A 12874-nucleotide genomic window follows, 5' to 3' on the forward strand; every position below is an offset into this window, starting at 1 on the left:
CACGCACACTTAACACTGTTGGTTGTATGTAACATAATGTTGCTCTCATCTTCTAATTACCAAGTGAACTAGAATCAACTCAATGCAATTACCTTATCGTAATGAACCACTTATTTTACAGTTACCATTTTAAAAACTAATTAATAATTTATATTTAAAAATAATTTATTTAATGTTTTAAAAATTAGACTTAACTAACTAATTTATTACTCATTATAATTTAACCCCTACAGAACAGACACGAGCTCACACACGTATGTTTAAAATCTGTAAAATACACACATTTAGCTATTCCATGACTCATCTTCATTTCACCTTTATCTTTCTTCTCTATGAAATCCCTCCTCGTATACCACAGCGGCACTCACAGAAGTTCATTACTATGAAAAATACAAATCAATGTATGCACAAGGTTACGTCATATCCCAGTTACAGTTTGAAACATCTAACATATGTACAAGTTTAAGTAAACACCGGAAAGTAAAAGACTGGACATAACAACGGAAGCCCATCAGAGTAATTTCCAAAACATTATAATCAGACAGCCATGGTAGCTTGAAGCCAAGGAAAGGTTGACATTTTCATCTATGAATCATACCTTTTTAAGTATATAGATTTATGAAATATATGCCTTGACCAGATCTGTGTCGCTGCAAACTAAACCCGTCCTCGGGCAGATGATTCTACCATTATTCTTCTTCGCCATCTCTTCAAGAGCCTGCAAAAGAACACCAAATAATTAATAAAATTATCCTCATAAAAAGTGCTTATCCATGGAATATCTAGACGAGTATCTAGAATAACAGGAACCTTAGTGCTATAAACATATCCATTGGGCAAGACTTGCGGTGGGTTCTCAGTGTCCATTAACTCCTTTGTTATATAGCAAACAAGCTTAGAATGATGCTGCTTTGAGTACGGCAATGGCAGGGCTAATGTGCGGAAAGCTTCCTGTGATAGCGGATCTTCTTTTGTGCAATCATCCTCGTAACAATATCTTTATCAAGTCAAGGGACATATCTAAGCTTTAGCAATGCATACACTAACACTAACCAATCAAATTTACAAGAGGCTATAGTAATACAAGTATGATCCTTGAAATCATTCACAACAAATTAACACACACGGGTCATTATCATGAATTGATCCATAAGGGCTCAAGACAGATTATCAGTGTCAAGTATGAAATTTCATACAAAGAATGCTGTTCAACTTCAATATATATGGAGGGTTTTAAAATAACTGCATGAAAAGGGAACCGAACCACTCCAATCAAAAGGAATTTTCTTTAGTAGGCAAACCATTTAATACCATTAATTCCCTCAAAAGGATAAGGAAAGTCCAAGTGTTTAAAATATTTTTTTGGAAGGATGGCGGGGGTGTTTCAGTTATATGTATGCAAACATGGCTATCCACACACAGCATAGAAGCATCTAGCATTAAAAGAAGTGTTTCCAGATGATAATCAACAGTTCAAGTTGTCAATGGATACGGTGTCTTGAGAGCGGAAAGCCCAGCTTGCAGATAGATATTGAGCAAGGGTTCTAACGTCATGCCATATAACTTGCAGAACTCCTGTTTGAATTGGTCCACTAGAAAATCCCATTGCTTATCTTCAAATAAAACCTGTAAAAGAACATGTAAGAGAAAATTATAAAGATTTTAGTGCTGAAATGTCAGCTCCTCAAGACAATAATGCAGTAGGAAGCAAAATTTCTGGCAAAGAATTACAGTTTCAACAATATAATGTTTAGACTTTGTGTGAAATACTACAGGCATAAAAATCTTCGTCAACAAGTGATCAGTGGAACATAATAACCCGTGCAAATAATATTTCTTGTTGTTAACCTAATCAATACAGGATTTTTTTTTTCTTGGCCGTGTGAATTACATAAGACAAGTGCTAGGTAAAAGTCCAATCGATTATTGCAATACTAGAGAATATAGCACAACTTACAGGTTTAAGACAGTTCGATTTGTTGACTACAATTATTAACAACTAGAAACATTTAAAGATTACATCAATTAGCATATTGGTTGTCATTCCTTTCTTTTCCACAGAGTAAAGTGTATATAATTAGCTTGAAGGACTACATGCTCTTGTACAACGGAGTTAATGTTTTTAACAGCAAAAGAAATGAAACAACTCTATCTTGTACTGTGTTATTGACATTTACATAGTTATCAGGTCCCAAACCACATCATGAATCAGTCGTTCAACTTTTCAATCATGAATGGGGGGAATCACAATGTATGATAAAAACTTAAACATACAAGCGCAAAACTAAATTACTCAGAAGTCACTAATTCATTCTTAAATGTCACATTGCTAGAGGAACTCGTGAACTCCATTAGCACCCTTTCTATTCCATTCACATAACCATTGAAGACTTCTAAATCCTCGGATGAAAAGTGGGTAGGGGGGAAATGTAAAACAAATGTGGGGTGATACTAAAGGGTATCAAATTGCAATTCTAATTACAAATTCTAGAATTCTAACAACAGGGAACATGAATACAATCCTAACACCATTGCATTGAAAGATAATAAAATTAAAGACACCAGTATCGCTAACGCACAAAATCACTCAAAGACAAGGTATACTCACCTTGTATGTGGCACATTCAGTATCCTTTTTAAAAGCTAGTGTTGCAAGGACTCGCTGCAATTCTTTCATGTGAGTGGCTCCCCATGGCGCAAGATATTTCCTAGCATACGTGATAGCTCTCAAATTGTTCTCAGCTCTTACTAATTCTATGAACTCTTGAAGTCTCAACTGGAACTCCAATTTGCTCTGTCGTCATTAAACCACCAGAAATTTGCAATGGTAAATATGATCTGATGCCTTAAGTGTATTTGTGTATTTATTATTAACAAGTGTCATCCTATGAGAAACTCTATTGGCACTGGTGGGCATTTGAGAAAGTCTGGATTTGCATTAGTTTATAATTTTATTTTTATTTTTATTTTTATTTTCAAACTTTAAGCAGACTAAAGACATTTTTATACTAGAGCAATACGGTGGTTATCCTTCTCTTAAATATGAATATTTTGTTGTTGCAGTATGTCTGAGATGATTTCCAATTCTAAATGCATTAAAAGAAATGCCGATTGGTATGAACCCAAAAGCCTAAACCATGACTCAGCCTATGGCACGGTGCACCAACTGTTAAAAAGATCAAACAGCAATATGAACCTTAGACTTCTTCAGCCTTGATTTATTATCAGCACACCATGCTAGGGCAGGTGCAACATCCTTATTTTGCAAAGCATCAATAACCTTTTTTGCTTCTTGGAATACATCAATATCAACAAGATCCTGAGACACCAACATAAGTGTTATTATTGTTAGAATCAATACCAAAAGAAAATGCACATTTCAAACAATCACACATTCGATAACCTTGTTCATTACCTGCAAGTTGCTGCTTTCTGCAAGTTTCACTGCAGTGTCATAGTATGACATCCTCAACATATAATCAACAAGAATCCGCTTCAAGCGAGTGTTATTCCATTCTGGCATGTTTTCCGCATCGGCAGATTCTAAGTGATCAAGACGCGCTCGACACTTTTGAGCTTGTAAATGCTCTGCCCGACTTCCCTCCTCCAACTTTAACATATTTTTTGCAAAAATCCAAATCATGATCATCATAAAACTCATGAAAGGCGAACATAAATTTCCAATTAAGCAACAGCTATACTTAATAACAAACGTAATCAATCATCGGAACAACATGAATCAAAAACCATGCTACAGATCATAACTTCACATAGTAACCCCTAACCACATTACACAGAGTATTATTAAGCACTCCCAATACAAAATTAACTATGCCAATCGATAATACAACGTTTGTTTTTCTTTATCACGCGATTAAACGAAATTCAAATCAAGAAAATTAGGTCAGCAGTTTACCTTTCTCTTGAGCCCTTGCAAGCGGGAGACAAGGGAGTTAAGATGGTTGACGGCGTCATCTGGGGAGAGGTCAGCGGCTTCGTTGACGCCGGATATGACGGCGGACATCTCCTTCTCGACGGCGCGGTGGTTGGCACGGAGGGTTTTTTTGTAGTGCTCGAAAGGAACCCTGAGGAACTGGTGCTCCAGCTTCAGAGACTCTGTCAGTTGGGGAAGGTTCGACGGTGGAGGCGGCGCCGGGTTGAGGGTGGCGGCGATCGGAGTTCCGGTGGCGTTGTTGCCGTTGGGAAGGGAATCCATTTCCATCGGGGAACAATGGAGAGGAAAATAGAATCTCAGATTGCTAAGTGGATTGGATAAACTATGCTTGTACTTCAAAAAATAAAATAAAATTATATTTGCCTTAATTTTACACTTGTTTAATTTCATTAAATTCCCATATGGCTAACTATAGGATTAATTTTTTCTAACACGACCTTAATATCTCAATGTTTTCAATTTCTTTTTGTTATTTAGTTTTCTCTTTAATTTTGATTATTAAATATTTGAATTCAAAATTTTACAATTTATACGAATTATATTCGGTTTTAGTTTAAATAAAATCGTTTCTTATAAAAAAAATAGGTATACTTGATATCACTAAAAAATGTTGTATCACATTGATTTCTTTCCATCGTTGAATATCTATCATCATTTATGAACTAATAACACGTTGCAGACTTTGTTTTCTTAATTAAAAAAACTACATTAACATATAAGCTTTAAAAACAAAATAAACTATAGGAGCACTTAACAACTTTTAAAATTGTAAAAGTTTTATTAGTTAAAATCTCCATGACTAATAATCAAATCTATTTTAAAGTTCAACAAAATTTACTTATATCCTTATATTTAATGTCTATCTACAGTTTATAATGAATAAGGATAAATTTCAAATTTGATCTCTTCAATTCTTTATTTTAAATTTTGATCTCTCTAGTTTTTGTGATTTTAATTTTTAAAATTCTTATCTCTGCGTACGCTTGTTTCTATATTTTATACTTTAACTAACTAAACTATTTATCGATGATACCTTAAATGAATATACTAAAATTAGAGTTCAATTAGATTAACAATAAAACATGTAAAATTGAACATAACAAAACTGTCTATCCAGGCATGGAAAAAAGTTTAAAGTAAACCTTTTGATACAAAAACCATGAGGAGCTTCCCACTACGAAAAACAACACCTCACAAGAGGATCTAAGCTAAATTAGTATTTACATTTGATCACGACACAAAACTGGCGAACCAGGGTAACTAATTTTGGCGAGAGATTTTCCGGTAAAACACTGTTCATTAGTTCATGTTTCAAGCCATGTCAAGGATCCCATTATCAAATACTTGCTTGGAAGCTCTCCAGAAGACGGAGCAAGGTATGTTATCTTCTTTCTGTAAGTTACAAAACAACAATACAAGCATTCATCATAAACTGCAAAATAAAACGAATTATTAAATGCAACGATACAAACCTCTGAATATCAATGTCTGTTACATAAATGAACCCGGCAACATTGCTGCACCAGAAAAGACATGACATGGTAAGAAGACGTACTTGTAGGAACAAGGAATGGAGATGAGGACGTAATATCTCAAGAATGGCCATTTTTTATGTATAGAAGTGTCAGAAAATTAAATAGATAAACAAAGTTTTAAGAATAACCATTTCCATTAAAGCAAATCAAATCATATCGGATGGATAATTTCAAGTAGACTTCAAATTAACAGCATAAAGGGTCACCAGTTTCCATTTGGCCCACACTGCTTATCAAATAATAATCGATACACAAATCTCTCTAGTGTCACCATATCTGTACAAGGGACACTACTCCTCACACATACAAGCAACCACATCACTTTACAACAAAACAAAATGCATGATCAAACTTACTGGCTTCAAAGAAGTTTAAAACTTTATGATTAAAATTGGAACCACAGTTACCTGGAAATGATCTCATCAGGTTCCTTGGCAAATGAGACAGCAAGGACAAGATGGAGCAAATCACGATTTATGTTTACAGGTACAACTCTTGTTGGATCTGCAGCAGGTTCCGCTCCAATTGGCAAGGCTGACCGTGGGGCCTGTGGCCCACCACCAACTCGATAAACAAACAAATCACTAAAATTTGCAATATTAGAATGTGGAGAAAGATCATTTGAAAGGCCATAGAAGTATTCCTGTGTCAAAATCAAATGGCAGTAATGTTAAACAGTGTCCAGGGGGAGGAAAGAAAAGAAAACCCTCATCCTACTACACTTTCCAAGGCTAATAAACAAATTGTTCGTATTTGTAAAAGTGATCTACTACTGTCAATATAGTTTTTAGATTGCACGAGAATAGACATTCTAAACACCGACTAAGGGTACATGAATATCGAGGAAGCAGCAAATTTCAAGATAAAAAAAAATAAAAAATTACCAACCGTTTCACTATTTATGTTGACAACGGAAACATCACTAAAATTAACAATCTTTTCGTTTAGATTTTTCAAATCTTCCAGAATACAAAACTACTGCTTGTAACTTAACAATGAATATTTTTTATCCTACATATTTCTGAGCACTTAACTTCCCTAGGCGTAAGAATAATGACGTACTCCTATATTAACAGATAAACTCAGAAGAAAAAGTTTCCCACAGATAACAGACTTTCATAGTTTAAATTAAAATCCTCAAGAATGAAAATAAAAAAAAAAGGAAGAAAAATATAAATTTGAGGTTAACACATGTGTAAGATATTCAAAAGTAGCAGGTAGGTTTACCCTTATCCTGTAACTTCTGGCCTTCTGTCTGACTTTTGCATTCCTAGATACAACTCCACCTGACCTCTGAAGTTTCACAACATCTACTTTGGGCTCACTCTTAAGCACATCTTTGAGCATGCTGCACAATTTTTCCTATAAGAGGTTCAAAGGAATGACTGAGACACTGAGCTTCTACAGAATGCAAGAATTACTAACATGTACAAGGAAAGTATGAAATTTTAAAAATATGATAGTGGGGATCATTGGAACTGTCTCTCAACGCATAACTAATATAGAATATGAAATGATGCAAATGTTAAATAGTACATAGTATATAGATGCAAGGCACACACCTGACCTAAAACCAAGACAACATTGGCCTTGAATGTACGAATTGCATGCAAGAGCAACTGCAACAGACACACACAAGAAGAGAGTGAGCAAGGAAAGAGCACTATAATCAAAATTAGCAGTAAGTTACACGTCGGAATTGTGATTAGTTTAACAATCATAAGGTGAAGTTCACAGGCGAATTACATCATAGCCTACTCCTTCTATCCATCCCATAGTATTTATCACCATGCCCGAAGCTCGAGATTCAGCATTTCCAGTAAATTGTCTCTCAATCATCCCTGAAAGCTCCTTGACAAGCACTTTATACAATTCTACGTTGTTGCTGAAAAAACAAATACATTCAGATTGGATTTTCATTTCCTTAATGTGCTACCAATAATTTAAAAATCTTAAATCAATGAAAGTTCTTATATAATTTTGGCAATGTATGATAGAGGTTACATCAGCTATACCTTGGAGTTGCATGCCCGTAAAAGTATACAAGAGGCATTTCAAGTGGAATACCTTCCACAGGATCAATGGGCATTTCAATTGGAGTGGCAGCAATGCATCCAGGAATTGTTATAGAGCCTTGGCCAATATCCAAGTCAACAAAGGTAGGTTTCCAACCTTGTTTAGCCGCCCAACTAAGAAGCATCCTGGACAAGGTACTCTTTCCAGAATCAGTAGGCCCTACAACAATGACCCTAGGACCCTGAAAAACAAAATTCACATACAACAAGCTTTACAACTTACACATGAAAGAATAGCATCTGAATCTATGATAAAATCACAAACTTTCAAGTCTATCAGCACAATTTACTTAGAATAGAGCATTGTTTTTGACAGTTCATGTTAACATTGAAAATTATAAGTCACACTAAGTAACAACAAAAACTTATCATGAGAAATCCAAGCTTCTAAAATATGTCCATGGCCACAATTTTGGCCCCAACATCAAAGTTTTAAGGGACTCCGCCTCCACAACGAAACCACAACAGTGTCAATAGGATTTGTCAGCAATTTCCCATAATATCAAGGAAAGGGACATAACCACAACCCCGATTTAAAATCTTTTGTCAGCCATCCAGACAATCAAGCAAAAAGCACGAGAAAATACCTGAGAAAATTCAAAATCATCAGGTGATGAAGCTTTGGCACGACTTCTTCTTCCATCCAGTATGGCATGCACATTTACATAGCTTACCATGGGAGTCTGCACTCAAAAAGTTGTATTCTCCGAATCACTGATTTCTCAAATAGTGTCATGTTTATTTTCTTGTTCTTTTCTTGCCATACCAACAAGTTAGAAAGGAAACATTCAATAAGGCTACTACAATGGCTTACCTCATCGGCAGTGTAATCAGTTTCAGTAGCTCCGTCCATTTCAATGGTCGCACCAAACCAAGTAAACACCTGCCACAACACAAAGTAGCATTCCCCTTATCAAAAGAAAAAAGAAAGAAACGTGAACACAACAAAGAACTTGATTAATAGAGAAGTTACAGCGAACTTGAGTCTGGGAGGGAAATTGAGCCAGATTTCGGGAGGAAGCTCGGTGCCGAAAATTTCAGCAGTTCCGTTAAGGAGACGAAGGCGAAGTGGTGCGTCGTTACCCACTTCTATTCTGAGTTCGCTTTCTCTCTCCAATTTCACTTGCTTAATGGTGGATGCAGATCCCGAACCACCCACAGGACCTGCACCACCGTAAGCCATTTTCTTTTCGTCTCTGAAACTCCAATTTCACTTTTTTTCTGCTTCGAATCAAATTGGTATGGCGTTAGGGTTTGCAGATGGGACAGAAAACGAAGGGAAAGGGCAAGAAATAAGAACAGAGAGTATAGGAGTTACTGGAAGAAGATGAAGAGTCTGATAAATTAAGTTTTTAAAATTAAATTATAAAGTTATTACTCTCAACTTTATATTACCAAACACGTTTTTTTTTATTCTAGTAAAAATTTATTAAACTATAATTTTTTATTAAAAATAGTTCTAAAAATAAATAATTATTTAAATTTTACAAATAAATATTAAAGATATGAATTAATTATATTAATTTACAAAATAATTAAATTTAAATTAACTGTTATTAAAAGATAAAAATAAAATATAATTATTTTAGATTAAAATAACAGTTACTTTGTAATTAGTATATAAATATGTATATATACGAAAAAAATTTGAATCCCTCCATATATGTATAAATTATTTAGTATTATAGTATAATATATAATAAACTACTACATATTTATAACTATATTATTTAGATTATATAAATATATTGTATACAATGTGTCGTTTATTATAGTTTTGAATTGGTTGGATCGAAAAAAATTAACTTTTTAAATTAATTTGGTTTACTTGACTCAATTAGATTCGAGTCTCTTTATTTAATTTTTTTATTCAATAAATATAAAAAATAATTTAAATATTTAAATATTATTAGTGAGTTAACATGCTAATTTATTAATTTATGTAAATGGAACAAAATTATAAAATTTCTTATTTACAATAAAGTGAATTGAGTTAACTTGGTTTTAATTGGGTAAACCAACTTGTAAACTAAATTGATTTGCTTTGAATTGACTATGAAATAAATTAGTAGAATAAGAATTTGTTATATAAATGATTTTTGAATAATTTATTGTTTGGCCTTAGATGTGGAACATTCACAAATTTTAAGCTTTTAATATAAATATATTTTTACTAAAATAATTATTAATATAATTCAGTTTCAACATAAGAAAAAAAATAGTATAAAAACTAAAGTTTATTAATTTAATTTAATTTTTTATGAATGATTAAAATAATTATTATGTATATATTAAATAAGAAAAATTCTAGAATTAATTAAGTTTTAAGTCATAAATAATATTTTATATTAATTATAAAGTTTTACATTTTATAATATGTGAATCATGTTAAGATACGAAAACAATAATTAAATTAGTGAAAATAAGTACATAAAAATATAGAAACTTAATTAAAAAATATAAAAAATTTAATACTAATAAATAAAATAATAATAAAAGTTTAATTAAAATATATAAATTTATGAGAGACTTAAAATTTGATTAATTTTTTTATTATATTAAAATTAAAACATTTAACTGTTTTTATAACCTATGAATTTTATAATAAAATAATAGTAAGTTGCTTTAAAAAAAACAAAAAAAAAAATTGTCATTTTCTTTTTCTTTTCATACTAAACAAAAATAAAATAAAACTTATTTTTATTTGGAGTGTATTTTTTGTCCTGATAAATTTAGGAAATGAACTTCAGAGGAGGAATAAGAAGGATTTTGAGTTTACATACAAGACTCTAGCATGAGAATCCTTAACACTAAAATAATATTTGTATCTATTTACAAGAAGTTGAAGTTAAAATGTCATCAAAGTTTCACTAGTAACAAAAATTAAAATCTTATTAGCATGAAAAAAAATATTTAAAATATACATGTATGATAATGTATGTTAACATTTTAAGTTAAAGAATAAAAAATATAATTAAAATACTATTATTTTAAATTTTTAAGTGGGTATTTTTCTTTGTTAAGAAATATTAAAATATCACGATCCTTCATAATATGTGTAATTGTATAAGTACTTAAATGCTAAAAGAATAAACCAATAAATACATATAGTCATATTCATTTAATAAAATTGTAACAAACAAAATGGTTTCTTTTTAACCATGTGTCATAAATTCAAAAAATACATTCATATAATTATAAATTGAATTAGTATATCATTCATCAACCAAATTCAGACTATTTAAAAAGTGTATTTAATGGAACAGCGCATGGAACAAAAAGAAAAGGGAGTGTGCATTAGTATAAAAGAGAGTGTAATCAGTAAAAGTAAAAAAGTTGCTAGTGAATTTCTGGTTAATTGGTCCAGATTATGTGAAAATTTACGAACAACAAAATAAAAGTATTTGAAATGTTATTTACGCAGCCCCATCAATTTTCTTGCTGCACCCGTCTAAGTTTGAAGGAATTTTTTTTCAAAATAAGAATAGGTTAAATGTCTTCGAAAAAGTGAATAAGTGTATTTCAGAAAGATAATGATATTTTGACAATATTTATTTGACAATATTTTAACACCATCTACGAATCATTATGTGATTGATTCATGTTAATGTTAATGATTTTTATTATTGATTGTAGAATGGATCAATCACAGAATGATACGTAGATGATATTAAAATGTTATCAAACATCATTATCCTTTCAGAAAATATTTTTAAGGTGTTTTGGAAAATAAAATCAAGAGTAATAGAACACATGAATAAATTTGATGGGTGCAGAATGTAACAACCAAACATTTGTGAGTGTTTCATCCTACACCTCCAACATCTCATCCTGCACCTCCAAAAATTCCATTTTTAACCTTCTGACATCCTGCATCTCCAACCTTTTTAAAATTTTTACTTTTAACTTTTTTTTCTTTCTAATTAAAGACATTTTATTTTCTTCTCTTTTTCTATTAAAGACACTCTACATCACCCTAATAATAATTCTAATTTAATTTAAAATTTAAATATTATTTAATATAATTTTATATTTTAATAATTATTAAAATATGATTTATATTATAATAATAACTATATTAAAAAAATAAAAATAAAATAATTAAAATAAAAATAAAATAATAATAATAATATAAAATTTGACTTAATATATTCAAATATATTAAATTATATTAAAATATTAAAATAAATTAAACAATTATTAAATTGTAAATAAAAACAAAAAATTTTAAAAACTTGTTATCGAAAATCTGTTTTTTATTTAAAATTTAATCAATATTTATTTTAACTAAATATTATAGCATTATTTATTATATTTTTATATTTTAATAATAGTTTTATTAAAAATTAAAAGTAAAAATAACTGAAATAATATTAAAAATCACATTTAATATATTTAAATATATTAAATTATATTAAAATATTAAACTAAATTAAATAATTATTAAAATTAAAATAAAAATCAAAATTTTAGAAAAATTTATTTATCGGATATCCATATCCGATTATAAATTTATCGGACGTCAATATCCAACTAACGTTTCTAAAATTTTACTTTTTATTTAAATTTTAATAATCATTTAATTTAATTTAATATTTTGATATAATTTAATATATTTAAATATATTAAATGTGATTTTTAATATAATTTTTACTTTTATTACTTTTACTCTTATTTTAGTTATTATTATTTTTATTTTTTAATAAAACTATTATAAAAATATAAATCATATTTTAATAATTATTAAAATATAAAAATATAATAAATAATGCTATAACTTTAATTAAATTAAATATTGATTAAATTTTAAATAAAAAACAAAACTGATTTTCGATAACAAATTTTTAAAAAATTTTGTTTTTATTTACAATTTAATAATTGTTTAATTTATTTTAATATTTTAATATAATTTAATATATTTGAATATATTAAGTCAAATTTTATATTATTATTATTATTTTATTTTTATTTTTATTTTTATTATTTTATTTTTACTTTTTTAATATAGCTATTATTATAATATAAATCATATTTTAATAATTATTAAAATATAAAATTATATTAAATAATATTTAAATTTTAAATTAAATTAAAATTAATTTTAAGGTGGTGTAGAGTGTCTTTAATAAAAAAGAGAAGAAAATAAAAAGATAGTTATTAAAATATCTTTAATAAGAAAGAGAAGAAAGTTAAAAAGGTTGGAGGTGCAGGATGTCAGAAGGTTAAAAATGAAATTTTTGGAGGTGCAGGATGAGATGTTGGAGGTGTAGGATGAAACACTCAACATTTGTTGGGTTTGGGTGGATGTT

At 29.8% G+C, this 12874-nt stretch overlaps 2 protein-coding genes across 2 annotated transcripts; both read right to left on the minus strand.

Annotated features, from left to right (window-relative positions):
* Positions 1-348: 348 nt before the first annotated feature.
* LOC124835032 (LisH/CRA/RING-U-box domains-containing protein) lies at positions 349-4281 on the minus strand. Its single transcript, XM_047309885.2, has 7 exons — positions 3917-4281; positions 3416-3610; positions 3197-3319; positions 2609-2794; positions 1493-1626; positions 811-997; positions 349-718 (listed from the first exon to the last, which is right to left on the minus strand). The coding sequence occupies exons 1-7, from the start codon at positions 4220-4222 to the stop codon at positions 617-619; spliced, it is 1233 nt and encodes a 410-aa protein (XP_047165841.1). The 5' UTR covers positions 4223-4281; the 3' UTR covers positions 349-616.
* Positions 4282-5019: 738 nt separating this feature from the next.
* CLPS3 (CLP-similar protein 3) lies at positions 5020-8899 on the minus strand. Its single transcript, XM_047309884.2, has 10 exons — positions 8539-8899; positions 8380-8448; positions 8153-8248; positions 7506-7747; positions 7237-7375; positions 7053-7109; positions 6718-6852; positions 5898-6133; positions 5428-5472; positions 5020-5347 (listed from the first exon to the last, which is right to left on the minus strand). The coding sequence occupies exons 1-10, from the start codon at positions 8746-8748 to the stop codon at positions 5260-5262; spliced, it is 1317 nt and encodes a 438-aa protein (XP_047165840.1). The 5' UTR covers positions 8749-8899; the 3' UTR covers positions 5020-5259.
* Positions 8900-12874: the final 3975 nt, after the last annotated feature.

Source organism: Vigna umbellata, chromosome 8, assembly GCF_029865625.1.
Source record: "Vigna umbellata cultivar VRB3 chromosome 8, Vumbellata_1.0, whole genome shotgun sequence".
NCBI classification, from domain to species: Eukaryota; Viridiplantae; Streptophyta; class Magnoliopsida; order Fabales; family Fabaceae; genus Vigna; species Vigna umbellata.